At 48.0% G+C, this 27,884-nt stretch overlaps 2 protein-coding genes across 4 annotated transcripts in view; both read left to right on the top strand.

Moving 5' to 3' along the window:
* The window catches only part of CTSV (cathepsin V), a 551,781-nt gene that overhangs the window by 384,625 nt on the left and 139,272 nt on the right, over window positions 1-27,884 (top strand). The gene's annotated exons all lie outside the window — the stretch shown is intronic.
* On the top strand, window positions 1,139-26,217 carry FBP1 (fructose-bisphosphatase 1). 3 transcript variants are annotated; one of them, XM_076008539.1, is made up of 8 exons: window positions 1,139-1,200; window positions 1,769-1,997; window positions 11,951-12,113; window positions 13,969-14,061; window positions 21,143-21,283; window positions 22,687-22,824; window positions 24,071-24,190; window positions 25,775-26,217. In XM_076008539.1, the coding sequence occupies exons 2-8, from the start codon at window positions 1,828-1,830 to the stop codon at window positions 25,964-25,966; spliced, it is 1,017 nt and encodes a 338-aa protein (XP_075864654.1). In that variant the 5' UTR covers window positions 1,139-1,200; window positions 1,769-1,827; the 3' UTR covers window positions 25,967-26,217. The 3 variants fall into 3 exon arrangements, with proteins under 3 accessions (XP_075864654.1, XP_075864655.1, XP_075864656.1); XM_076008540.1 differs by having other exon boundaries at window positions 1,186-1,200; window positions 1,813-1,997; XM_076008541.1 differs by lacking the exons at window positions 1,139-1,200; window positions 24,071-24,190 and having other exon boundaries at window positions 1,674-1,997.

Here is a 27,884-nt window from a genome sequence, read left to right as displayed (position 1 = left end):
GCTTTAGAACCATTGGCCCCAATCTCTAATGTCGAGCAATAGAGCTCTCACGGGCCAGATGAGAAGGGCTGCTCGTCTTCTGTTCCGCTCCCGACGAAATGCGTGGGTTGTGCAGACGCGCTGCGTATCCATGCCCATCACTAGGTCTTATTTTCGGGGTAGGGCGTCTATTGGGCAAATGCTTAGAAATCCTGCTAGGGCTGATCTTATGGATAGGTCTTATTTTTGGGGAAACATGGTACTATCCCAGAGGTGACCAGAAAGGTGCGGGCAGCCCCACCAACAAGGTCGGCTCCCCGTCAGGTCCCGGCCATCCTGTGCGTGCTGCAAGCTGAGGCTTTGAGGGGAAAGTCTCCTCAGTGAAGTGAGGAGCCCGAGGCTCCGCTTCAGGTATTGTGTGTGCCCAGGGGGAAGAAGGAAAGCTGTGGCTGCCATTTCACTCAGCACTGTGGGCCTCTCTCACCCCCACAAACACCAGGGGAAAGGGAAAAAGCTTCAGCAAGCGGTCTCCTACTGAGCCCAGAGAGATCATTTCTGCTGCACTGTGCAGATTGGACCCAGAGCTCACCGGATCTCTGATAAATAAGCCAGCCCTTACACGTCAGCTTTGCTGGCCTATCTCGGCTTTTCCTGAGTATCTGCAGCCCCAGACAAGATGAGTGCCAAAAGGAAGAGCCGTTCCGTTGAGTACAAGAAAGAAATTGTGGAGGACTCCAAGGGCAAGAATCTGACGGCTTTCTGCAAAGAGAAGAAGTTGGCTATCCGAATGGTCCGAAAGTGGCGGGCAGAATACGATAACCTCAGTCTACCCGTGGATAGAGGAAATGCTAAGAAGCGCACGTGTGGTTCAGGTCGGCAGCCTTTATTTCCCGAGCTGGAAGACTTGATCGGTGAGTGGATTGCTGATGGGAGAGCAGAGGCTTTGGTTGTGCGCAGGGCTGATATTCAAAGATTTGCCCTTGCATTGGCACCACAATTAGAAATATCCCCACAAGATTTCCAAGCATCACAACACGGGCTGGATGGATGGCTTCCTTCAGGGCCATGAAGTGTCTCTAGGAAAATCGACAACACTGTTTGAGTTGGAAGACGCTGACGTCGTTACCGGTAAGTTCAGAACCCAACGACTTCCGCTGTTGCCACCTGGCTCTCAGCCCGGAGCAGAATTACACCTCAGGTGCAGACGGGCCCATCAGACAAGTGAGGCAGGGAAACGCACTTCTGGGGGAGGGGGCGGAGAGCCCGGGGACAGGCCCCGCAGGGCAGAGGGAGGGCAGGAAGCAGGAGGCCGGCAGTGACGGGGCAGAGGGAGCGCCGGGCTAAAACCGGTCGACGTAGACCTGAGAGTGCCTTTCGCTGACTGGCTGTGTAGCGTTGAGCAAGTTACTTAACCTCTCTGAACTTCCACTTTGTACGTGGGGCGAGGACAGGGGCTGGGGAGGCAATCCTGGCTTCCCCCTGGCAGGGTCGTAGTGGCGACGGAAGGAGACAGTGCAGGTGGCCTGGAGTCTCGCCCCACAGTGCAGGGGGCGGTCCTCAGCCTGCACGGAGGCGTGGCAGGCGACGCCGAGGAAGTGGGGGTGGCGCATGGGGGCGGGGCGCGGCCTGGGGGAAGGGAGACAGCGAGGATCCGACCTGACCCGGCGACCTCGCGGGCGGGGCGGGGGCGGGGACCTGGCCTGGGGCTGGTTCCTCTGCCAGCTATGAGGCCACTCGACAGCAGCAGTGGGTCCGTCTGCAGCAGTGGGTCCGTCGGTCCTCCTGCCAGGTCCCGCCGCGCTCACCTGCCACCCGCACCTGTCGCACCGCTAGCAGCCCGGCCCCAGCATGGCGGAGCAGGCGCCCTTCGACACGGATGTCAGCACCCTGACCCGCTTCGTCATGGAGCAGGGAAGGAAGGCCCGCGGCACCGGCGAGATGACCCAACTGCTCAACTCGCTCTGCACGGCGATCAAAGCCATCTCCTCGGCGGTGCGCAAGGCCGGCATCGCGAACCTGTGAGTCAGGCCTCGGGCCGTGGGCCCCGTCCTGTCTGCCTGTCCGCCTGGGGAGTGAGATTGCCTGGCACTCAGGGTTCGGCTGTCTGGTCCTCCTGCTGTCAGCTTCTGTCCGTCCTTCTGACATCTAAGAGTCTCTTTCTGCCTATCTATCTGGTAGCCGCCCCTCCAGAAACTTGCCTAGTTGCACCAAAGCCCTCCATCCCCTTCCTTTGACCTTGGAAGTGTCCACCTGGGGGTCTGTCTCCCAGTTGCACACCTGCTGCATCCTTCGTTGCTCTCCTCTGGCCCTCGCAGCCTGCGCTGGCACCTCTCAGCTTTGGCCATCCTAGCTTCAAATAGGAAAGTGCTAGCTTGGGGTGTCTTCCCTTTTTCTTCTCTGTCCTTCTTCACTCCCTTTGGAGTCCCAAATCAGGTGTTTTGTTTTTTTTTGTTTTTTTTTTTTGAGACAGAGTCTTGCTTTGTTGCCTGGGCTAGAGTGCCCTGGCGACAGACTAGCTCACAGCAACCTCAAACTATTGGGCTCAAGCGATCCTCCTGCCTCAGCCTCCCGAGTAGCTGGGACTACAGGCATGCGCCACCATGCCTGGCTAATTTTTTCTATATATTTTTAGTTGGCCAATTAATCTCTTTCTATTTTTTTTAGTAGAGATGGGGGTCTCACTTTTTTTTTGAGACAGAGTCTCACTTTGTTGCCCAGGCTAAAGTGAGTGCCATGGCGTCAGCCTAGCTCACAGCAACCTCAAACTCCTGGGCTCAAGCCATCCTATTGCCTCAGCCTCCCGAGTGGCTGGGACTACAGGCATGCACCACCATGCCTGGCTAATTGTTTTTCTATATATATTAGTTGGCCAATTAATTTCTTTCTATCTATAGTAGAGACCGGGTCTCGCTCTTGCTCAGGCTGGTCTTGAACTCCTGACCTTGAGTGATCTTCCCGCCTCTGCCTCCCAGAGTGCTAGGATTAAAGGCATGAGCCATCATACTTGGCCCAAATCAGGTGTCTAATCCAGTATCTCCTGGACACTAAATAAGACCTGTTAGCAGTGAGTGGACCCCCAGGCAAGCTGAAAGTCTGCATTCCCAGAGCTTTTAGGAGCAGCAATGCTTTGTTTAAAGGCTTCAGTGGCTGGTAAAAAGAGAAAATTTTCCCTGAGAGTTTTAAAGCCTCTACCCATTTGAAATAATGGTGTGTGCAGCCCTTGCCCAATTAGTGAATAATTCACAAGCTGTTTGTAAATAGAATGATTTTAAAAGAGCCAGAGAGTGCACCTGGAACTTCACGGTGCAGAGGAATCTTTTGGGGATCTTGTTAAGATGTGGTTTGGGGTTTGGCCTGAGATTCTGCATTTCTAAGAAATTCTCCTTTGGTGAGTGGTGCTGATCTGATATTGCTGGTCTGCAGATCACAGTGTGAGTAGCAAGGAGTCAGGGGATGTGGGGACTCCAGGAGCACCTTCTTGTGAGGCTTTTTATAAGTCACACAATACCCTTTGGTTTGTCCTGGTGTGCACAAGTATTTTATATTTAACGGGTCCTCATTTTAACTGAAGGGTTCCTGGGTTTTCAGATTGTCCATGCTCCTCCCTAATATCCCCACACTTATAAACACTATAAAATGACACGTTATGCTCATAGCTGATCTGAAAAATATAATCCTGCCACTTTGGAATGCATTTCTGCATTTTTAAAAACTCCTCTCCACCCTAAAACCTCTGTTCCTTTTCTGGTAAGCTCTTTGGCTCTGGGTCATTGGAGCTAATTCTATATTTTTTTTGGAGACAGAGTCTCAATCTGTTGACTGGGCTAGAGTGCCATGGCATCAGCCTAGCTCACAGCAGCCTCCAGCTTCTGGGCTCAAGGGATCCTCCTGCCTCAGCCTCCCGAGTAGCTGGGAATGCAGGCATGTGCCACTATGCCCAACTAATTTTTTCTATATATTTTTAGTTGCTCAAAGGATCCTCCCGCTTCGGCCTCCCAGAGTGCTACGATTACAGGTGTGAGCTACTACGCCAGGCTGAGCCATAGAGTTTTAAACTAAAAGAGACTCAGCAGTCACCTTGTCCAGTTCCCTCCTTGTATAAATGAGAGCCCTGAGGCCAGGGAAGATGCTGAGACTTGGCCTGTGGCCCAGATCTCCGGAACTCCAGTTTAGGGTGTTTTATTTTTGTTTATTTTGCTTCACCACACACCATTTTCTTCATTTTTTTAAGAAATCAATTAAAGTTCACCAAACTCTAAATCTCATTCATTAATTACATTTTTGATGTGAGTTAGGAATTTTATCCCAAGGAGCCATTGCCTTTTGGCAAACACGCCCTTGAGGTCTTCTATGCTTCAGGAGAACAGTGAGCAGCCCGTACATGGAGCTGATGAATTCATGGTTCAAACATCAACGGCAAGCATTGTCCTCCTTCTTTGCTTTCTTTTCTTTGGGAGAAAGTGGTCTTCTTGTGGCTTAAGCCTTTTTGTTTTGTGGAGTTGACTTTACTTTGTATACATTTCCAAATCACTGTCTGAAGACTTAACTGATTTCATTCAATTCAACCAAATGTTATTGAACACCCACCATGCTCAAAGTTCTAGAAGAGACTGAGACATGAGAATGACACAGCTTACTCTGTAGGAACAAATAAGTGTAGAATTAGTAATAATAGACAATAGAAGTTCTGAAAGATGCTTTCACTGAGGTGCCAGAAATACGATTTAGGTGCAAAGGATCATGGGGCATCAAGATGGGCACTTGCAGTGGGCAGCCGAAGGCAGTCAGTTCTACGTCCTGATGACTGGCAAGCAGACCAGGCTGGGTGGTCATGTGAGGACATGGCCTGAGACTGCCCAAAGCATGGAGTCCATGCAGTGGGGCAATTGTGGATGTAAAATTATGGGTGCCTTGGGGAAGTCTCAATGGCAAGGGTGAGTAGCATACTTTTAGCAAGAGGGGAGAGCAAAGGTTTTGAGTAGGCAGTCACATGATTGGAGACAAATCTGGGGAAGATGTGGCTGGAAGTCTGGAGTTGGAAGAGGGAAAGATAGGACATGGGGAAACCAGTGGAAAAGGGGACTGAGGTAAAAAGTCTGCAGAGCTGCAGCACTGAGGAGAGGAGGGGAGAATTAGGGGGGGAGTCTGAGTGTGGATTGCAGAAGTGCAGGGACGGGGATTCTCAGAGCACTGGTCCTAGTACTTGAGAGCAGGGCTGTGCCTTCAAGAAACAAAACAACAGAGTTTGAGGCCAGCCTGAGCAACATAGCGAGACCCCATCTCTCCAAAACATATATGGTGGTACACACCTATGGTCACAGCTACTCGGGAGGCTGAGGCAGGAGGATCGCTTGAGCCCAGGAGTTTGAGGTTGCTGTGAGCTATGACAACGTTACTGCACTCTAGCTCAGGCAACAGTGAGGTCCTGTCTCCAAACAAACACCCCACAAAAACAAAACCAGAATTCTCATAGAGGAGCTAGTTTTTAAAGGCTGGGGAAGGGTGAGAAGATGATTCCAACATTTTGGAGACTTTGAACTGGGTATTAGATGCCCAGCCAGTTGGAGATGTCCAGCCTGCAGTTGACAGTTCAGCTCTGACTGAAGATTCGGTGACTGGATTTTGGCTTATTCTTGAGGCAGAGAAAAAGGGGAGAAGAAAATCCAGATGGGATTTAGCATGCCAGGAACATGCAGGGCTGAAAGCACATTTTGGAGAGACATGGAGCTGGGCTTAAATTCCTAACTCTGTCATTTAATTTCTGTGAGGATTTGGGCAGTTGATGTAATGTCTCTGAGTCTCAGTTTCCCTGCTTGTAAGATGGGGAACACTGTTTTTTCAACCTCAGAGTTGTATGAGGATGGACTGAGTCCTCACTAATCAGGTACTGATCTTATCATTGTTTTCCCATAGACTTTTTTTTTTTTTTGTAAACCATTATTTCTCTATTTTGCTCTTTATTCCTAAACAGTAGCCCACATGTGTATCACAGGGATATATTCCAGGCTAGGATGTTACATATTAGAACAGTGTTGCAGCATCAGAGTGGTTAGAGGAGACGCCCTCTGGTCATGTTCTATTGTGTCCAGAAAAGTTACTCTTGTATATGGAGTCCTCTCAGTTGTTTGAAGGAAGAAAATTAAAAATTTCAGTTTAAAATTTGGAATTATGGGTCAGCTAATATATGTTTAGGCTCATCTTAAAATTTGCAGAACTTATGACATTAAACTTTTGGAAGCGTTCTCAAATTTATTTTATATGTTTTGAATTATCTTCTCCATATGACCCCAGAGTGACTTGTAACTTCCTTTCCATAGAAGAAGCACAGCTGGCCATATACTACCCTATTTGTCCATTTTCGGTCCACGTGAACACAAGCAAAGTTTGGAGTTTGTGACCTTTGAAATCTGTTCTGGTTGATGCCTCTTAATAGTATTTCTGAATTAACCTTTGGATGTTCCCAGCTGGGTGAATGGTTGATTACCATGAAATTAATAACAAGCCAGTGTCACCTTTGATTTTATTTATTTTTGAGACAGAGTCTCACTCTGTTGCCTGAGCTAGAGTGCTGTGGCATCAGCCTAGCTCACAGCAACCTCAAACTCTTGGGCTCAAGCAATCCTCCTGCCTCAGCCTCCCAAGTAACTGGGACTATAGGCATGCACCACCGTGCTCAGCTAATTTTTCTATATATTTTTAGTTGTCTAGCTAATTTCTTTCTATTTTTTTTTTTTAAATTTTATTTTTTTAGTAGAGACAGGGTCTCGCTCTTGCTCAGGCTGGTTTCAAACTCCTGAGCTCAAACGATCCACCTGCCTTGGCCTGTCTTTGATGTTAGTGATAAGAATTAAATAGTAATCTACCTCCCTTTTGGTTTAGTTGGGTATTCTGAAACTGAGATTGGCTCTTTTGTGTGCTGTCCACAGTGTTGGCATCAGCAGGAGATGGTCCTAAGTCAGTTAGCAAATCCAGGAAGTCATTAAGGGTTCTAAGTGTGGCGTGCCCTGACTCTAGTCCTTGTGTCTAGGATTGTGCTTCAGGAATGCAGTTAGAGGTTTCTTTCCCCAATCATGAATCTGCATGCTCAGTATCACAGATCATGGCCATGAAATGGCTCATTCCATTTTAGAAACTTTATGCAAACTTAGAAAGTGATGCTAATATTTAACCCAAATTTCCAAGGATCTCAAAATACTGGCTAAATTAACATATGCTTTTTAAGGAGTTCCCTGTCACATGAATTAAAATGACTTACAGCTTTTTAAAACTTTCAGTGAGGTTTACAGTAAAAATAAGACATATTATGGACAGCTTCTTAAACTGAGTTTTGCTCCCCAAATGCCAGAAAGAGCTTGTTTTTTTTTTTTTTTTTTTTTTTTTTTGAGACAGAGTCTGGCTTTGTTGCCCTGGCTAGAGTGAGTGCCGTGGTGTCAGCCTAGCTCACAGCAACCTCAAACTCTTGGGCTCAAGCGATCCTCCTGCCTCAGCCTCCTGAGTAGCTGGGACTACAGGCATGCACCACCATGCCCAGCTAATTTTTTCTATATATATTAGTTGGCCAATTAATTTCTTTCTATTTATAGTAGAGATGGGGTCTCACTCTTGCTCAGGCTGGTTTCGAACTCCTGAGCTCAAGCAATCTGCTGCCTTGGCCTGCCAGAGTGCTAGGATTACAGGCGTGAGCCACCATGCCTGGCCAGAAAGAGCTCTTTTGTGTCTCTGGGGGTTGAAAAGGGAAAGGTAACAGGGGATTAAACCCTGACAGTGTGCTCTTCCCACTTTACTTGGGCTGCAGGGTTGACTAATTTGAATAAAATTGAAGTGAAATGTCATACACATCTCAAATGAAATAATATGCCTGGTGAGATTTTATCAAATGTAAACTTGGGAGCACTTTTTTAAAAAAATTGTTTTTGCCAGTTACCTGTGATAACAGTTCTGTATTGGCTGCCTTCCCAGAACTTGCCTACAAAACTGGTTTAGAGACGTCTTCCCTCCGCCCACCCACTTCCCCATGAACCAGCACTTACTGAGTGGATGCCTATGGGGCTCTATCAAGAACAACGACCGACCGGGCTGGCGCGGTGGCTCATGCCTGTAATTCTAACACTCTGGGAGGCCGAGGCGGGCAGATTGCTCAAGGTCAGGAGTTCGAAACCAGCCTGAGCAAGAGCAAGACCCATCTCTACTAAAAATAAAAAGAAATTAATTGGCCAACTAAAATATATATACAATAAATTAGCCAGGCATGGTGGCACACGCCTGCAGTCCCAGCTACTTGGGAGGCTGAGGCAGGAGGATTGCTTGAGCCCAGGAGTTTGAGGTTGCTGTGAGCTAGGCTGATGTCATGGTACTGTAGCCTGGGCAACATAGTCAGACTCTGTCTAAAAAAGAAAAAACCAGTGATGGCTGCCAGTTGGTGGCGGTGGGTACTGCTAGGAACCAGGTGCCTCACATGCATTTTCCATCGTCCTTCCAACCTGTCCAGAAACAGCCAATTACAGAATTGGTATAACTTAATGGAGGTCACCTAATCAGAAAGAAGGAAAGGCAGAATTGGAACCCTTTCTGGTACTGAGTTTCTGCCAGAGTCCCACCCTGTTTCTCTGCATGGTTGTGTTAATTCCAAGCGAGTTATGGTTGGGAATGGAAAAGTGATGATTTTTGTGCGCTTGCAAGCACCAGGCACTATTCTGACCCCTTTATCTATATTAACTCATTTATTCCCCTCGTACATACTGTGAAGCAGATATACTAATTCCCGTATCGTGGATGAAGAGCCAAGAACTCAGAGATGCTAAGTGACTCTCGGAGCTGGGATTAGAGTCCCAGTGTGTGGTCTTGACCATTGCACCCTACAGTTTCCTGATGAACTGGCTGGAGGGAAGGGCCATTCCACTTGCCTTGACACTAAATTTGCACAGCAAGCACACTTTTATCAAGAGAGTATGCTAATCTGGAGTGGTTTTGGTAGGCTGAGGGGTCTTAGAGATTACGAAGGGAGGTGTTCCCAATACCAGTGGGTCTAATGGAGTTTAATCTTGGAGATCCTTTAATGTCTTTATTACTTTCTAATTCCACTCATCCATTCAAAAAGTGTTCATTGAGCACTTACTATGTGTGGGCATTGTTCCAGGTGGTAAGGATACATGGTGAACAAAATATCATTCTTTCTTCCAGGCTCAAGGACTGGTGAATTTTTCTTCCTTCAGAGGCACATTTATTTATTTATTTATTTATTTATTTATTTATTTTGAGACAGAGTCTCACTCTGTTACCCGGTCTAGAGTGCCATGGCATCAGCCTAGCTCACAGCAACCTCAAATTTGGGCTCAAGTGATCCTCCTGCCTCAGCCTCCCGAGTAGCTGGGACTACAGGCATGCGCCACCATGCCCGGCTAATTTTATATATATATATATATATATATATATATATATATATTTAGTTGGCCAATTAATTTCTTTCTATTTTTAGTAGAGACGGGGTCTCGCTCTTGCTCAGGCTGGTTTTGAACTCCTGACTTTGAGCAATCCGCCTACCTTGGCCTCCCAAAGTGCTAGGATTACAGGCGTGAGCCACCGCGCCCGGCGTTGGATCTTGTCTGTCTCGTTTGGCACTGTAACCCCAGCACCTAGAACAGTTCCTCGTGCAGGATAGGTCCCCAGTAAATATGTATGGACTAAATGGAACACTCAGCCCTCCAGGGGGCTTTCGAGTGAAAGGCACAATGGCCTGAATGACCCTGAGGGGAGGTACCTGAGCAGGTGGGACTTGGGCCACAGTGTGGCATAATAGGTCTTTCCTTCCTGTGCTTGCCCCAGCTTCCTGGGCCTCCAGAGCTGTCCCCGCTGGGCCACACCTACGCAGTGCCATGGCCCTTCGTGTGCCTTGTCGTGTAATCCTCTAGCAGCCCCATGAGGCAGACATCCCTTCCTTCTCTGGGCATGTGCAAAAGGGAGGGAGGCCGCGAGAGGGCAGGGGACCTGCAGAGCTGAGGTCTGACCGGGTCTCTGTCTTAAAGCCCATGTCCTTGCCCATCAGCATGATGAATCAATAGTGACTTTAATGGTAGAAATCTCAGGCTGCTGGGAGAGAAAATCACTCCTGGTGGGGCCAGTGAGGACACGTATTTGGCTGGTGGCCCTGCCGAGTCCCTCCGGTCTGCCCAGAATTTGTCTGCCTTCTTCTTCCACCAGTGTTGGCCTCACAATTGAGGTCAGAAAGAGATTATGTGGAAATAGAACCAAAAGCTCAAAGATGCGGGCTCCAGCTGCAAGTCCCACAGATCTCTTGGTCTTCCCTCATGAAATAGGAGTCACATGGTGAAAAGAGAAGCAGGCAGCAGGAGGACTGGTGGGACAAGACTGGCTCCCCGGGCTGGAAAGGTGCTGGAAGTGGCAGACCCCGACACACTGTCCTGACGAGACAGCGGGAATTACCTCCTGAGATGGCCAGGCCAGGCCTTGGGGTGCGGATGGTTTCTGTGGGTGGCACAGTTCTGCCCAGCCAGGCACAGCAAGTTACATTTTGAGAAATTGCAATTTCAGGAGTTGAAGCAGTGACAATCACTGCAGCAGTGATAGCAGTGACAATCAGTTCCTAGGCAAGCGCTCCTAGCAATATTGGCCAAGGTGCAAATTGTCCCCTTATCACCACTTTCAGCTGCTTGGTAGCCTCTAAATGCTCCATCTCATTCCCCTCTCAGGTCGTCTCTTATCGTGTTCCTGCACCCTTCCTGTGAGATATCTTCCCACCTTTCTGTTTCACGCGCAACCTCAGGCTATGACAACCTGCTTCTTCCCTCATACTAACAAGCTAGGCTGTATTTTGTACAAGACACTTGGATTCTGGGAATTCTACAATTACTGACTTGCACATGGCTTAAAAATAAAGCAAGAACTCCAGGCTCCCTCTGCTCTTTCTGTCCCCTAGAACTCCTGCCAAGGAGACTGGGAAGTCACTGGGGGCTTCTCACTTCTCACCTCTCCCATCTCTGCAGTTTGGAAAAGCCCTCAGGGGGCTGGAATCTGAGTCTCCTCTATAGAATGAGGGGGGAACCAGGTGATGTTTCTTCCCCTTTAGGACTTTTTAGTTACAGAACAATAACCTCCCTGGCGGAGCTCGGGCTCTCTCTGACCCAGCTTCCTGACTAGCTATGTTGCCGAACTGATTCATTTAACCCATGAGTTTGGGGGCAAACATTGGCTGTTTATGGGCAAAAATAAAAACAACCTCAGATTTTTTTTTTATGTATAAAGCACCAATATACATACAGTGATGAGCAGATACATACCTGTAGTATTAAAATTGAAATTCATGGGGGAGTGCAGTTAGAAAAAAATGTTATCAAGGCTCTTTACGGGGATCATAACGAAAAAAAGGTTGAGAAACACTGATGTGACACAGAGGTGTGCAGGGTGCCATGACAGGCCCTAGGACAAAAGGTGTATGACAGTGTGTCCTCCCCTGTCTTGTCTCTCCCAAATCAAGTGTCTTCTTTCCTTTCTTCCAATTGCTACAAGATGTTGACTCATAGGTGCATCTGCACATTCCGGTGGTCATGGCTTAGTTTTTTTTTTTTTTTTTTTTTTTTTTTATTTATTTTTTTTTTTTGAGACAGAGTCTCACTTTGTTGCCCGGGCTAGAGTGAGTGCCGTGGCGTCAGCCTAGCTCACAGCAACCTCAAACTCCTGGGCTCGAGTGATCCTTCTGCCTCAGCCTCCCGGGTAGCTGGGACTACAGGCATGCGCCACCATGCCCGGCTAATTTTTTTTTTTTTTTTATATATATATATCAGTTGGCCAATTAATTTCTTTCTATTTATAGTAGAGACGGGGTCTCGCTCAGGCTGGTTTTGAACTCCTGACCTTGAGCAATCCGCCCGCCTCGGCCTCCCAAGAGCTAGGATTACAGGCGTGAGCCACAGCGCCCGGCCGATGGCTTAGTTTTTGTGGCTTTTCTTCCCTCTAGCTACGGCATTGCTGGCTCCACCAACGTGACAGGTGATCAAGTTAAGAAGCTGGATGTCCTCTCCAATGACCTGGTCATGAACATGTTAAAGTCGTCCTTCGCCACCTGTGTCCTTGTGTCGGAAGAAGATAAACATGCCATAATAGTAGAACCCGAGAAAAGGGTAGGTCTGTACTTCCACTGCTGAGGGTTTTTCTTCCCAGCTTCATAAATGACTCCACTTGCTTGGCCAAGCTGGGTTTCTGGGAATCCCCCTGGATCCCTCCTGTCATCTTTTCACAGATTCTGCCTCACTCCCAAATCCCCCTCGCCACTGTGCACACGGCCACCAGAGCTCCTGCATTGCCATCTCTCCGCTGGACTCCCGCGACTCATCTCCATTTCTAACTTTTCATTGTCCTGTTCAAGGCCCCTCGGAGTCTGGCTTCTGTCGGCTACCTCTTTTGCTACGTCTCTGTCCACCAGATGCCCAGCCCGTATGCCTGACCCTGCTGCCAACCACAGCTACTTCAAGTGTCCATCGCCAATTCTCCCATTGCAATCTCTTGGATCCCTGCTGGTTCGATGGCTTCTTGAGGGCAGAGAATGAGTTATTGTCTTCTCTGTCTCCCAGCATCTAGCACAATACCTGGCAGATGGTAGGGGTCAACAACAAATGATGGTAGAGAAAGATTGTTGAATGAAAGAATATATCCAGCTTTATAAAGCAACAATTGTACTTTTAAAAAACTTTTGAGAGTATAAGTGCAGTTATCCAGGATTGCTATCTTTTCCTGTTTGAGATAAACTGGGTATATGAAGGAGTAGAATTAACAAAACAGAAAACAAAACAAAACAATAAGAATATAAATTAAAGAGGCTGCCGGTCTTGACCTTATTAACAGGACGGGAGCCACGGCTGATTAACTTGCTTTACATCATTCCTAAAATAGTCCTACATGCCAGATTCAAATTCACATATTTCTCTACTGGGCCTGTCAAGGTCGTTGGCAGTTTCAGGCATGCGACTTGCGTTTGTTGTTCAGTAGTCTCTGTCAGGCAGCCCAGACTTCCCTGACTACAGTATGCCTTCTGCTAGGCACGTTCACATTTTCCAGTTTATACTTCCTCCTGTATCAGTGAGGGCGATTTTTTGAGAGCAAGGGGCCAGGAAATCATCTTAATCTGGCGCAGAACATGTAAAAACCACATGTTAAAGCGGCTAATTTGGAGATGGAAAATTCCCAGTGGTGTGCTGGTGAACGGGGTCTCAAAACAAACCCACGGAAAATCTCCGACACGGCACTCACCACCATCAGTGGCTCACACTCTGTGGCTGACTGTGAGCTGCCCACCTGTCATGAGCAACAGCAGAGCTGGAAGAGGTGTGCACAGTTAGCTCCCGACAGCCAGCATGCCACCGAAACCCCGCTCAAACAGTGAGTTTTTGGTAGTCCCACTGCGACAGAGGGTGACTTCCTTTGGGAATTACTCTAGGGATATTGTTGAAAACTCTGCACCCCAACCTCAACTGACATCTATAAGACATATGTAAGAAATTTCCTGTAGATCTTAATTCTAGGAAAGCCTTCACTGCACTTAAGGAATCATTATTATTTTTTCCTTATATAAAGGAAAATGAGTGACTGATCTTGTTTCTCCTCTTCCTTTGGATGCCAGGAAACTCAATCCAAAATTATAATTTGACTTATCAACAATGTAGGAAATTATGATTTATTTATCTGTATTCCATCGCATTCATCTATGCCTCCTATTCTAAGTGGTGTTTTCTCTGTTTAATGACCTTTTGGTATGTATATAAGCATATATATTCATTCAGTCTATATGCCGCTTCATATCTTCCATGACAGTATAAACAAGACCCACATTTCTTGAACTTTCCTCTAGAGTCCCATTTTTACTCTCATGGTATATACTCTGTATCTTGTTACAATGTATACCAAGTGCTTGTAGTGTATATTGTCTATCTTGTTATTAATATAATATTTTAAAGTTGTATTTCTTTTTTCTTTGCTCAGGGTAAATATGTGGTCTGTTTTGATCCCCTTGATGGATCTTCCAACATTGATTGCCTTGTGTCCATTGGAACCATTTTTGGCATCTACAAAAAGGTAAAATATGATATATCAAGCACCTGGTTTTGAATCAAAAGAAAAGTTAAGATTGAACATTGAACATTCTGTCCAATGTCACTGTGGTGGAACAACCAGAATGTATATCATGAAACTCTGCGAAGCTTCAATAGATTTGTATCTCACGTTCTGAGTTTTTATTTTTATTTTATTTTTTCTTAGCCTGGGTATTGCTCTGTGGTCCAGGCTGTGAGTGCAGTGGTATGATCATAGCTCATATAACTTCGAATTCCTGGGCTCAAGAGATCCTCCTGTCTCAGCCTTCCAAGTAGCTAGGACTATAGGCCACACCACCACACCCAGCTAATTTTGAATTTTTTTGTAGAGACAGTGTCTTGCTATGCTGCTCAGGCTATTCTTGAACTCCTAGCCTCGAGTGATCCTCACTTCAGTCTCCCAAAGTGCTGGGTTTACAAGCATGAGCCACTGTGCCTGGCCTTCAAGTTCTGGGCTTTTCAGCCCTAATTGCAGAATGAAGATCCATTAGATTGTTAAAAGAGAATATAATAGTAAAACATGGGTAGGAAGAGAGTATATTTCACTTTTTAAACTATGTCTTTCTTTTATGATAAAAAAATTAGATTTTAGAAAAGGAGATAGTACAGGGTAGGTAAAGTGATTGCACTACGTCACCTGAGAGACGTGAGAGTATGACAACTATAGAGATTATTTATCTCAAAATTGTCCTTTAAATCCTCCGAATAAAGGGTCTGCAAACTATAAACCCCTAGCTTGTTGCCTAATTTGTATGGCCTGTGAACAAAGAGTAACTATTTTGCATTTTAAATAGTTGAACAAAATCTAAATAATAATACTGACCAGGCATGTGGCTCACGCCTATAAACCTAGCACTCTGGGAGGCCTAGACGGCAGGATTGCCCAAGGTCAGGAGTTTGAGAACAGCCTGAGCTAGAGCAAGACCCTGTCTCTACTAAAAATAGAAAGAGGCCGGGCGCTGTGGCTCACGCCTGTAATCCTAGCTCTTAGGAGGCCGAGGCGGGCGGATTGCTCAAGGTCAGGAGTTCAAAACCAGCCTGAGCAAGAGCGAGACCCCGTCTCTACTATAAATAGAAAGAAATTAATTGGCCAACTGATATATATATAAAAAATTAGCCGGGCATGGTGGCGCATGCCTGTAGTCCCAGCTACTCGGGAGGCTGAGGCAGAAGGATCACTCAAGCCCAGGAGTTTGAGGTTGCTGTGAGCTAGGCTGACGCCACGGCATTCACTCTAGCCTGGACAACAAAGCGAGACTCTGTCTCAAAAAAAAAATAAAAATAAAAATAGAAAGAAATTAGTGGGACAACTACAAATACATAGAAAAAATTAGCTGGGCATGGTGGCTGCATGCGTGTAGCCTCAGCTACTCCAGAGGCTGAGACAGAAGGATCGCTTGAGCCCAGGAGTTTGAGGTTGCTGTGAGCTAGGCTGATGCCACGGCACTCTAGCCTGGGCAACAGAGTGAGACACTGTCTCAAAAAAAAAAAATTTTAATGCTGCATGCAATTTATATAAAATTTAATTTACACTGTTCACAACTGAAGTTTTATTGGCCTATGGTCACATTCATTTGTTTACATATTGCCTTTGGTTGATTTTATGCTGCATTGTCAAGGATGAGTAGTTACTATAGAGACTATATGACCCAAAAAACTTAAAATATTTACAATCTGTCCATTTGTAGAAAAAGTGTGCTGGACCCTGCTCTGGCTCTGGTGCAGGACGTGAACCCAGCCCCTGCCCTGGGCCTTCTAACTGCACGACCTAGGCTATCTCCAGAGCTTCTTTTTTCTTTTTTTTTTTTGAGACATAGTCTCACTTTGTTGCCCAGGGTAGAGTGAGTGCCATGGCGGCAGCCTAGCTCACAGCAACCTCAAACTCCTGGGCTCAAGTGATCCTCTTGCCTCAGCCTCCCGAGTAGCTGGGACTACAGGCATGCGCCACCATGCCTGGCTAGTTTTTTTCTATATATATGAGTTGGCTAATTAATTTCTTTCTATTTATAGTAGAGACAGGGTCTCGCTCTTGCTCAGGCTGGTTTTGAACTCCTGACCTCGAGCAATCTGCCTGCCTCAGCCTCCCAGAGTGCTAGGATTACAGGCATGAGCCACTGTGCCCGGCCTGCTTTTTTTCTTTAAGTGTGAGAGTGTGTCTGAGACAGACAGACAGACAGACAGACAGACACAGAGCAGGCTCAATTATATAGACAGGTGAAAAATTAAATATCTGTGGATGCATCATAAAACATTATAAGATCTAAAATATGTCCTCTTAGAGTCAGCTTCTGTTTATTTTAGAAAGGAAGCTGTACAGAGTTGTGGCCGAGCCTCTTTCTTCATCTTAATAAATGAAGCACTTAGTTCCACTGAACTCTATTCTAGATTACAAAGGCATTAACTTAAGAAGTGAAACCCAAATTTGCACTTGATCTCTAAAAGTAACTTATGGTCTAGTATCGTGCATAATTGCCATTCAAACTTTCAAAAAGTAGAGCCACTGTGGCACAGTTGTCTTTGGTCGCTGGAATGTACTTTGCTTTTGTCTTGGGTGAGAAGCAGATCCATCTCAAAATCAACGTGGGCCATAGAAGGTTCTAATTCTCATGCCAGAAAGACAGAGGCAACAGTTCACCTATTTGCTGAGTCATGCCAAGAAACATACCATTGCTCTTAAAGACAGGGAGGGAGATAATTTTTCTTGCAAAGTCTCAAATCTGTGGTAGAGCAAGAAAGGTTTGTAGCAAAATTCTTCTCTGTGGAGGAAGAGCTCTGCCTAATGCCTTAACCAAAATAAAGTAGCGCTGACGTTTGCCAATCGCATTCTCTACCTTAGGCCCCCCTCAGAAAACTCCTTTAAGGAAAAAAGAAACAAACCCTAGAAAATTGAGAGACACTGGCTCTGAAAAACAAACAAACAAACAAACAAACGAGCAAAAAGCGGAGCTTGCAACAGTGTCTTGAATTGGGAACGCCCGACACGGTTGTCAGCAATTAGTCTCCACACCCTTTTCAATAAACCTGCAGTGACTCTCTTAAAATAGGGAAAGACACGATGAGTGTGACACAACCCTCTAAGTCACTTCAGTTCTCACAAGTCTCATTGATTGTTTGAAGCCATTTGAGGGCGTATGGGGCATAAACTTCCACGTGCTGATGCTTCCAAGGAGACCTTTCCCGCCGTCTGCAGAGAAGGTTCTGAGCTGGAGTTGGGCTCCTGGTGCACGTGCTCCCTGGGATAGCATCCGCAACTGTGACCGCAACAGTGATGGGGCCACGGCCACATGACGCCTGGAAACAGGCTTGAAAGGGACCTGGCAGGGCATCCCTAGGGCCCACCCAGCTTCTGGCTGGAGACATCCAGAAGGGGCAGGTTCTCCTGAGATGCTGGGCAACCATCACGGTTTGTCCAAATAAGGAGTCAAAATCTGCTCATTATCGCTCATTTGGCCTTTTAGAGCATCAGAAAATAAGATTCTTCTACATGTTTCGAAACAGCTTTCCTGGCCCCACCTTCCTTCTTTAAGGTAAATACATCTTTCATGGGAGGTGATTTTTAGACCTCTCTCTAGCCTGGTCACCCTCTACGGGACATGCTCTAATTTCCAATGTCCTGTAAAGATATTCAGTTCCCACAACTAAAAACAGAGTTTCAAAAGGAGGATTTGGCTGCCTGTGTGAGGGAAGGCCATTGGTGACAGGAGTGTCCCCGCATGGCCCCCATGCCTACTTTCTCTTCCAAGACCTCAAGTCTCCGGAACCCACGGTGCCTTCCCCTGTATTCCGCGTGGGGCGGTGTGAAACAAAACAGAAACCTATAGCGGGTGGGACAGAGAGGTAAGGTCCAGAGACTTTCTAATTTTACCAAATGCTTTATGCCATTGCTCCCTGGGCATCTGCAAAAGAATGGAATTCGTTCCCCCAGAGGAAAGGCATCCTTGCTTAGGGTTTGGAGGAGGAAACTCATGCATTAGAAGGGGGGGCCAGGCTAGAAAAGAATCCCCCAAATCCATGACTCATTGGAATTATTTTCTCTTTCCCCTGAGTATGTGGGTTGTAGACAAGCGTTACTGCCTATTCCATGCAAGAAAGTGTGAGTGTAAGAGCATTTGGCTCCGCATTTCAGGGAAAGGCCGTTTCCTTTGCACCTTCTGCACAGGCAGGCACAGATGGCTGTGAGTCTCTGGGGGACTTCTCTTGGTGGAGAGCTGGTTATTTGGAGCCTGAGGTCTGGTGAGAGGACAGTTAGAGGCCCGAGTCCTCCCACTGTATTGCTGGCTTCAAGGGAAGCTGGTGATTGCCAAAATGACCCTCGGACAGGTGGTGCCTATTTTTTTTTTTATTATTATTTTTTATTTCGGCATATTATGGAGGGTACAGATATTAAGGTTTCAATAAATGCCCATTCCTTCCCTCCCCCCATAAGTCGGAGTCTCCAGCATGACCATCCCCCAGATGGTGCACATCTCACTCATTATGTATGTATATACCCGCCCCCATCTCCCCCCACCTGCCCCATACCCAATTACTGTAGTACCTATGTGTCCAATTAGGTGCTGCTCAGTTAATACCAGTTTGCTGGTGAGTATATGTGGTGCTTGTTTTCCCATTCTTGGGAAACTTCACTTAGTAGTATGGGTTCCAGCTCTAACCAGGAAAATATAAGATGTGCTATATCACCATTGTTTCTTAGAGCTGAATAGTACTCCATGGTATACATATACCACATTTTATTAATCCATTCTTGGATTGATGGGCACTTGGGCTGTTTTCACAGCCTTGCAATTATGAATTGTGGTGCTATAAACATTCGAGTGCAGGTGTCTTTTTTGTAGAGTGTCATTGGATCTTTTGGGTAGATGCCCAGCAATGAGATTGCTGGATCAAATGGTAGATTCACTTTTATCGCTTTAACTCCATATTGCTTTCCACAGAGGTTGAACTAGTTTGCAGTCCCACCAGCAGTGTAGGAGTGTTCCTCTCTCTCCGCATCCACGCCAGCATTTATTGTTTGGAGGCTTTTTGATAAAGGTCATTCTCACTGGAGTTAAGTGATATCTCACTGTGGTTTTGATTTGCATTTCCCTGATGATTAGAGATGTTGAGCATTTTTTCATATGTTTGTTGGCCATTCTTCTGTCTTCTTTAGAAAAGTTTCTGTTCAAGTCCTTTGCCCACTTTTTAATAGGATTATTTGATTTTTTCTTGCTGATTTTCATGAGTTCTAAGTATATTCTAGTTATCAGTCCCTTATCGGATGCATAGGATGCAAAAATTTTCTCCCATTCTGTAGGTTGTCTGTTTACTTTCGTGACTATTTCTTTGGCTGTGCAGAAGCTTTGTAGTTTGATCATGTCCCATTTATTTATTTTTGTTGCTGCTATGATTGCCTTTGGGGACTTCTTCATAAACTCTTTGCCTAAGCCGATGTCTAGGAGAGTGTTTCCAACATTTTCCTCTAGAATTCTAATAGTTTCATACCTTAGGTTTAAGTCTGTTATCCAGCGTGAGTTGATTTTTATGAGAGGTGAAAGGTGTGTGGCCTGCTTTAGCCTTATACAAGTGGCTATCCAGTTTTCCCAGCACCATTTATCAATGGTGCTTATTGACAAAGGCCATTCATTTCCTTTTTTTCAAGATTGTGCATTGGCAAAATTTGGGATTACGGAAAACTCAAAACTTTGGTCCAGTGTATAGTTGCACTGCACTATCTGATGAATATGAACCAAACTGAATCCAATGACTGAACCCAACCCAACCAGGTAACCAGTCAACCTCCCAGATGAAAACCATGAGGAGAAGGGGTGAGGAGTGGGGAAGGAGAGAAGTGGGTTTTGTGATTTTTTTACTTGAGTAGCTCTTAACCTTTAGTGCAGGAGTCAGCAGCGGTGCATGGTGACGTAGTGAGTCTGGGCTGCAGCCCCAGAACATGCATTTCTGGTAAGTGTCCCAGGTGACTCTAGTGCAGCCTGTGGCCACCCCTTTGAAAGTCACAGGAACAAATTACCCGGAATATTTTTGCTGGGATGACTTGCTGCTCCGGCTTCATGATATGTGAATAGATGTCCCTGCTACTCGCAGCTGCTGGAGTCCCTGATGGGGAAGGAATAAGGGAAATCGGGGGAAACTGCCCGTTTTCGTTTTTGTTCAATTCAAGCAAGAGCATTCAAGCTGAAAGGTTGTTTGGGGCTGTTTTGGGGACCAAGGAGTCAATCAAGCATTAATAAAGGAGAGAGTTGTCGGTAAGAGATCATCGATTAGGAGCCATCTCCTGAAGGTGCTCCCTTCCCTGGGATTAGACAAACTGGATCACACAACCCGGGCGGATATGTTATTAATGGAAACCAAACCAAAACAAAACAGAACGATTAGCGTGTACAACGAGTCCTACGTGCAGGTACTACTGTGTTAATTGTTGGTGTGTGTGCACGTGTACATGTGGATTCATACTGGTTTGTGATGTAAAATGTGTTTCTTATCATGGGTCATGGTCAAAAAATTGGAGGGCATCTGCCCTCCCCTGTAATGACTCTGGGGAGATGCTGTGAGTTGCTGTATTTCTGAGAATTTCCTTGCTGTGTGAGTGATTCCCACCACGCCGCTCAGCGGGGCTTGCGTTGCAATTGGCAAGAGCGCATGAAATTGATTTCCTCACCAGACTCGCTGCCCTGCAGCCCAGCGCTAATTTGTTTAAATAAAGATGCGGCCGGCAGGTGGAGGACAGTGATGCCCATAACAAGGTTAAACCGGTGGGAGCTGGCAAGAAGGCATGCTCCTTTTTGGAAGCGGTAGTGCAGAGATGAGGGAATATCAAATTAGACAAATTGGAGGAGGACGCTGATTGGAAAGAAGGACCCAGATGCAGGACATCCGGGGTCTGGTGGGAAGGAAGGCTGCCGTGGTAATATAATCAGGATGTTGCCGCTGTGCAGAGGAAGGCCCCTCTGGAAGATGCCCTATTTCATTAGGAGAGTACCTTGATGACGCCTCCTGGCAATGGTTGAACTGGAGAAAAGAAGCACACAACAAAACAAAAATGTCTTTTGTTTTCTTTTTTGCTCTAGAAATCAACTGACGAGCCTTCTGAGAAGGACGCTCTGCAGTCAGGCAGGAACCTGGTGGCGGCCGGCTATGCCCTCTATGGCAGTGCCACCATGCTGGTGCTTGCCATGGAGTGTGGGGTCAACTGCTTCATGCTGGACCCGGTGAGAGACCTCGCAGGGCGGGTGCTCGGCTGGTGGCCGTGGGTGACCGTGTTGTGCGTGTGGGGGTCGGGGCTGGCAGGGGTAGGTAGAGGTGGGAACTGACGCCCACGGAGGGACAGAGATGAGGGTGAGGGGCGGGGCGGGGAGGTGGAGAGACGTTGCACACATCATGAGGAGGTTGCAGAGGTGAGAAGTGAGATCCGTCCAGAGCAGAAGAGGGAGTCTTTGCTCCAAGTCGAATTCCTTAGTGCAGCCATTCACTTAGTACGCAGTGAGTGCAGGGCGCAGCCGGCTGGGGCGGGGGGCGCTGGGTGAGCTGAGAGTGCAGCGGTTACTGTTGGGAAGAGGGGCCCAGCTTGCTGAGGTGTCCAGAGGTTCAGGAAACGCTGGATTTTAAAACATGCAGTGTTTCTAGATGTGTAAAACACTGTGTCAGCTGAGCAAACACGGTTAGGGACCCGATGGGGGCTGCAGACGGTCTGTTTGTCACCCACTCTATCCACCTCTGGCCTTTCCACCCGCCTCATTCACCACGAGGTTGTTTTCCTGAGGTGAAAAGGTGACACGTGTCCCAGCTGAATCCCGAATGACATCATTTCCTCAAAAATGGCCCAAATGTATTTGGTGTTTACGTGCACACAAACCTTCCGTCAACCCCTGCAGTCATGATAAGGCTTTGATGAAGTAATGGAAGTAAAAATAAAGAAGAAAATGAAGGTAATTTCTTAGTCTACCTTGTTGAGAAAAGTCACCTTACAGACAAGAGCTCATGTGAAAAATGTTCATCAACAATTTTGATTGGTGGATAATTTCTTCCACATAGCCATTAATTTGTGTTATTTATGTATTCAGTTAGACGACAGTTTCAACAGAGCAGGTAAACTGAGGGAAGTCATCTCATTAAACACTGGGCACAACGAAACCCACCACTGAAACAGACTCCAAAGAATAATCTTCAACACGCTGGCACACTCTTTACGTGCGTGGTCCAGGCTCCCAAGGGGAAATGAATTGGATTTACAAATGTTTAAAGTTTGAGCCCCGTCCTCACGTGGCCCTAGCGAGGCCCCGTAGGCACAGGGCGGTCGCGGCTGGCGGCGAGAGCGGCACGCAGCGGACGCTCTGTGGGGCTGCGCTGGGCGCGTGTGCGCAGGCGCGTCAGCACGGCGACCTTTGTCGCACGCACTCTCCCAGAGGCGGCTTTCACCTCCTCAGGAACATGGGTGCTTAACAAATACACAAGGGAACGGTAACGGCGCCAGTTAAAGTCCCCACACGCGGTGACTCCAGGCGAAATAGCGGCGGAACCGGAGCAAAGTTCCGGGAATCGCTGATGTCTGCCGATTGGTGCCTCGCCAGGCATTTGCTCGTCGTCGCCTTACCTGCCCTCTGTGTCTCTCAAGGCCATCGGAGAGTTCATTCTGGTGGACAAGGATGTGAAGATCAAAAAGAAGGGCAACATCTACAGCCTTAACGAAGGCTACGCCAAGGACTTTGACCCCGCCATCGCTGAGTACGTCCAGAGGAAGAAGTTCCCCCCGGTGAGTGAGGGGCGGGCGGGCGGGGCGGTTCCAGGCACCGGCACCAGGGGCAGCTCTGGGGGAGGCGGGGTCCCCTGAGGGGAAAGGGACCCTGGGATGGAGGGGCATGGACCTCGTTTGGGACTCTTGAGTTATGTGGAAATCCATTGACTGAAGATTCACCTTTGAGGTGAAAGAAAGCAGGGATGGAAGTGGGTTGGATTTTGATCTGCACTGAGCCCATGATTAAGTTCTCATGTAGGTTCTGGACACTGAAATTCTTGCCCTGAGGTGTCAAATCAGAGCGTGTATCTTGGCCATCGACACTTTCTCTTGGCAGAAGAAAATCAGGATGATAAAGTCAACCAGATGCATGAGTGCCTGGCAGTAAAACAGTTTCCCTCTGGGGGGCCTGGTCCCAGAGGGCACAAAAGGTGGTTCTGCCACCCAGGTCCCTGCCATGGGGTGTCTGTCCCTCCTGCCCTCCCATCCAACATGGATTTATCAGTCGTCCCGGGAATGAGAGTGGAGAGTGTCCGTCTTGGTATCTCTCTAAGGAGGTTGCAAATTAGTGACTATGAAGAGAAGAAATGGCTGGTTGTAGAGGTGGCTGTATGTGGCAATATCTGACTTTGTCATACCTTTGCTTGAAAGCCATTGACACCTGTTTTCTGAGGATGAAGCTCAAATGTTGTTTGCATGACATTCGAGGTCCTCAGAGCTGGCCCCAGGCTCTCTCTCCAGCTTAATCCTCTCTCCTTTCACTTTCCAGAGAGTCTCCTCCCGCCCCAGCCCTGCACACACTCTCTCTAGTCCTACAGGCTCCTGGGACAGCGGCCCCGTCACGACAGCGCGTCCCTGTCCTCGTTGCCTGTGCGTGTGCCGTGTCCTCACCTGTAAAATAGACAGCCCCCCCCCCGCGCAGCTCCTTGGTGCGGCAGAAATCCTTCTCAACCCTTAAGGTGCTACCAAATGGCACAGTCTTTGTGATGCTGCCTGAGCCCCATAGCCAGAACCAACCACAGCTCTCTGGGGCTTCCTCGGGGGATTCAGCCTATCATGAGATGCAGAAGAGGCTGTCTCCATCGTTCCGTTTTCTTCTTCTTGGGAACAGGATTCTCACTCAGCACACTTCTTAGCGCAGCCAAACACACCCCTGGAAGGTGCTCAGCGAATGACTGTGGGATCAAACGCACACAGGGACACAAAGGGAGCTCGCGTTCTTTACTTTCTGCAGCACTGACCAATGCTGGCCTTGACCTTGCAGGACAACTCGGCCCCCTATGGCGCTCGGTACGTGGGCTCCATGGTGGCTGATGTGCACCGCACTCTGGTCTATGGCGGGATATTTCTGTACCCCGCTAACAAGAAGAACCCCAAAGGAAAGGTAAGCACCTGCCCTGGGGGTGAGTGAGAAGCAGTAGATTGCATTTTCAGCGTGAGTGACTTGATTTAGAAAGAAAGAAAAGTTGTGGTCGCTGTTAAGCTCCTTAGTAAGATGCTAAGGATGTCTGTCGCATAGTCTTTTCTAGACTAAATGTTAAGCCAGGTGATACCAACTAAACACAGAAAGGGTCTCTCGAGAGTCCTTCCAATGCTGTGGGAAAAGAATTAATGGCCAGGAGGGGACTAAAAGCCCATAGAGCTTCCAGCGGGCTTGTGGTCTGGCTGGGGCAACATGAATTCCATTCATAAAGAGAAACGAAACCCCCAGGCTCATGTCCAAGGCAGCAGATCAAATATGTATTTCAAACAGGAGTTGTCTTTGGTTGCCTTCAAAAGGCATAGAATAGAAATAGCCAATGAGCTGACACTTGCCACTTGGACAATGATACCTTTTAGGGAAGGAAGGAATCTCTGGGAAAACCTAGAACTTTCAGGTGACCTGTTAGCACTGACCCCACTGGCCCGTGCCCACAGGGCTCCCAGCAAGCCGCTGTGGGCTGGGCTTTCTCCCGGGGCTAAGGGCGCCCGCTGTCCTTCCCACAGGGTGGCAGTGCCTCCTCCTCGAGTATTGCGTCTGCTTCGTACTCCCCAGTGGACAGATTGCCTCTTTTTTTTGTTTTAAATGTGAGAGGAAAACAGGACCCGTAATACCCCTAAGATAGTTAGAAACCCATATATTTTGGTTATATTCAGATCTCTGCTGCATAGGCGTCTGGTCCACTGAAAACATTCATATTTCCTTAACACACTGCTTCTGCCGCAGCCGTCTCCCGCACCCCGGCCCAGGCGATTAGCCGGCGCTATAGCACTTTCCTCTAATGCCTCAAAAAATTGTTCCCGAACACAGTTATTGAGGCTCCTCCTTTTTTTTCCAGTTTTTCAAATTTGGCCGTGACACCTACGTGGAAAGAGAGCCAGGAAACACCTGCAGAAAGCTGTCACTCAGTAGGCAGACTGCATGAAAATGCACACGATAAAGAGTTAACATTCAAACGTAAATGCCAAGATGTATAACATACTAAATTCCAACCCTCAAGCCTTAGGAGAGCTGTAAAAGGAATGCGCACAGAGTCGCAAACAATATTACAGTGTTTGGAGAGCCAGTCTGCTCTCCAGATGTCTGCAGCCAGACACTGCCGTGGGTTTCCTAATGCTTCTAGAATAGGCAAAGCTCCATCCCAAACACACAGAGTCACTCATGAAGTCCAGTTTCCACGCTGTAAGGAGAAGAAATTCATCAGTTCTGCCAAAATGTCATTCCGTGCCGAACCCAGGTGGGCTGTCTCGCATTTGCATCAGATAATCCATTGCCGGCTCTGACTTGACGAATGGCTGAATGGAGCCTGATGGGTAACCATTTTGTCTCAGATGCAACCCGGGCTGGGAGGGAACTTTTGCCACCCTGTAGTAGGAGAGAGAGTGACAGTTACTCCCAGGGGCTCTGCACTGCTTCGCTGTAGAACAGTTGCCCTCTCTGTGTAACGCCGTCTGGTGTGACAAGGCTGCTGTCGCTCTTGCCTTCCAGCTGAGACTCCTGTACGAGTGTAACCCCATGGCCTTCGTCATGGAGAAGGCTGGGGGATTGGCCACCACTGGCAAGGAGGCTGTGCTGGACATTGTTCCCACTGACATCCACCAGAGGGCGCCAGTCGTCCTGGGGTCTCCTGACGACGTGGGGGAGTTCCTGGAGATTTACAAGAAGCACTCTGCCAAGTGAGGGGCGGGCCTTGCCCACTCCCAGCAGGATCGCCTTCCCTCTGGACCTCTTATCTCGCAGGGCGCTCCCTGCTCCGGCCGGGCATCCTGCGTTCCTAGACGTCAGAAATAAAGTGTGGCTACTTTCATCATCCAAGGCCGTGTAGCGCCTGGTGCTACCTACGCAGTGTTGTCTCGATGCTGTCAGTGGTGGGCGAGATGTGCTCTGAGTGGATGGAGGAGAAATAAAATATTTTTCCTTTTACAAAAAAAGGCCTTCATTGCTTTGTGCCAAATGATGATGATGGTGATAATGACAGCTAAGGTGTGGCCAGGTGTCGTGGCTCACACCTGTAATCCTAGCACTCTGGGAGGCCGAGGTGGGAGGATCACTTGAGGCCAGGAGTTTGAGGTTGCTGTGAGCCAGGCTGATGCCACGGCTCTCTCGCCCGGGCAACAGAGCAAGACTGTGTCTCAAAAACAACCCCCCCACCCCCCGAGCTAACATATATAACATTAGGTGACTCATTTCATCTTCCCAACAACCGTATGGATTAGACACCATCAATGATCTATTTTGTAGATGGCGAAGTGGAGTAAGGACTGGAAGGTTCAGGACTGTGCTCAAGGTCTCCAGCCAATGGGCGGCAGAGCTGGGTATGAACCTGGGTGACGTGGCCACTGAAGTCTGAGCCAGTGCATTGCTTCTGCTACGTGTAGTCCCACCCAGGCCTGGCTGTGCAGAGCTGACCTGCCCTCCCAGCAATGGGACAGCGAATAGCTCAGTGACGGCTCCTCGGCATGACTCGTGGCCTCCCGTACGTGGGTGTGACTGTCCGAGTCACAAATGAAGGTTCACACTGGCACCCACTGGTGGTTTTTCTATGCAAGCACAGCACTATGGTGAACTCACAAAGCCTAATAATTCTTAGGATCTAGTTACCATGAGGAAAAGGATTTATCATAAGAACAGGATTTAAGGAAATACAATTTCCTTGGCATCTTGGCTGCCTCCCTCGGACAGATGAGGGTGAGGGGATGCATCCCCCGAGTGTCTGGTAGAGAGGCGGCAGGAGACCCCTCCCACTTCAGTTTAAAACACAAGGTTCCTCTTGCAGAGGGGAGCAGCCTCCTCTACCCCAGCCGGTGCGTGGCTGCGGGGGTCTTGCGAGCCCCAGTGTCAGTGTGGGCAGGGTTTGTGAAGAGGCCCCACACCGCCCCTCCTCACCCGCAGGTCTGCTGTTTGCTCTTAGAGGCTCCGCAGCCAAACCCCTCACCTTCCACGTTAAGAACACACCCGGCCTGAAAACCCAGTTCTAAGCACTCTGAAGCAAGTCCGCAGGGGAGTGTCTGCACAGCGTGCACTTGCTGCGTGGCGGCCTTTGCCAAAAGCTGAGAAAGCATCTCTGCGGTGTGAGTTGAAGCGCCTGTCAGCCTGGCTTTGCCACCATGGACAGGCTGGGCACCGAGTCTGTCCCTGGGCATGGGATGGAAGAGCCCGGGACCAGGATGGAGGCAGAAGCTGCACTCAAGCACCACGGGGTCCAAAGTCCCCAGAGTGACTGCATCCTGGTCCTCACCTTCGGAATTGGGAGTAATTTCAAGATGCCTGTAGTGGGTTGAATGGTGTCCCCTGAAAGGACATGTCCACATGCAAATCCCTGGGACCTGTGAATGTGACCTGATTTGGAAAAAGAGTCTTTTCAGTTGCAATTAGATTAAGGAGCATCATCCTAGAATACCTAGATTAGGGTGGGTCCTAAATCCAATGACATGTCCTCACATGTCACTCAGAGCAGAAGGGATATGAGGATGGAGGCAGAGATTGGAGCGATGTGGCCACAAGCCAAGGAAACCAGGGAGTTCACGTGGTGCTCTCCTCAAACAGGCGCTGGTACACAAGGCTGTTGGTCGAATTTGCAGGAATGAACTCGCGGTGG

The sequence above is a fragment of the Microcebus murinus genome, chromosome 12, assembly GCF_040939455.1.
Source record: "Microcebus murinus isolate Inina chromosome 12, M.murinus_Inina_mat1.0, whole genome shotgun sequence".
Classification (NCBI taxonomy): domain Eukaryota; kingdom Metazoa; phylum Chordata; class Mammalia; order Primates; family Cheirogaleidae; genus Microcebus; species Microcebus murinus.
The sequence above is the reverse complement of the archived record's forward strand: the minus strand, read 5'-3'. Positions and strand labels throughout refer to the sequence as shown.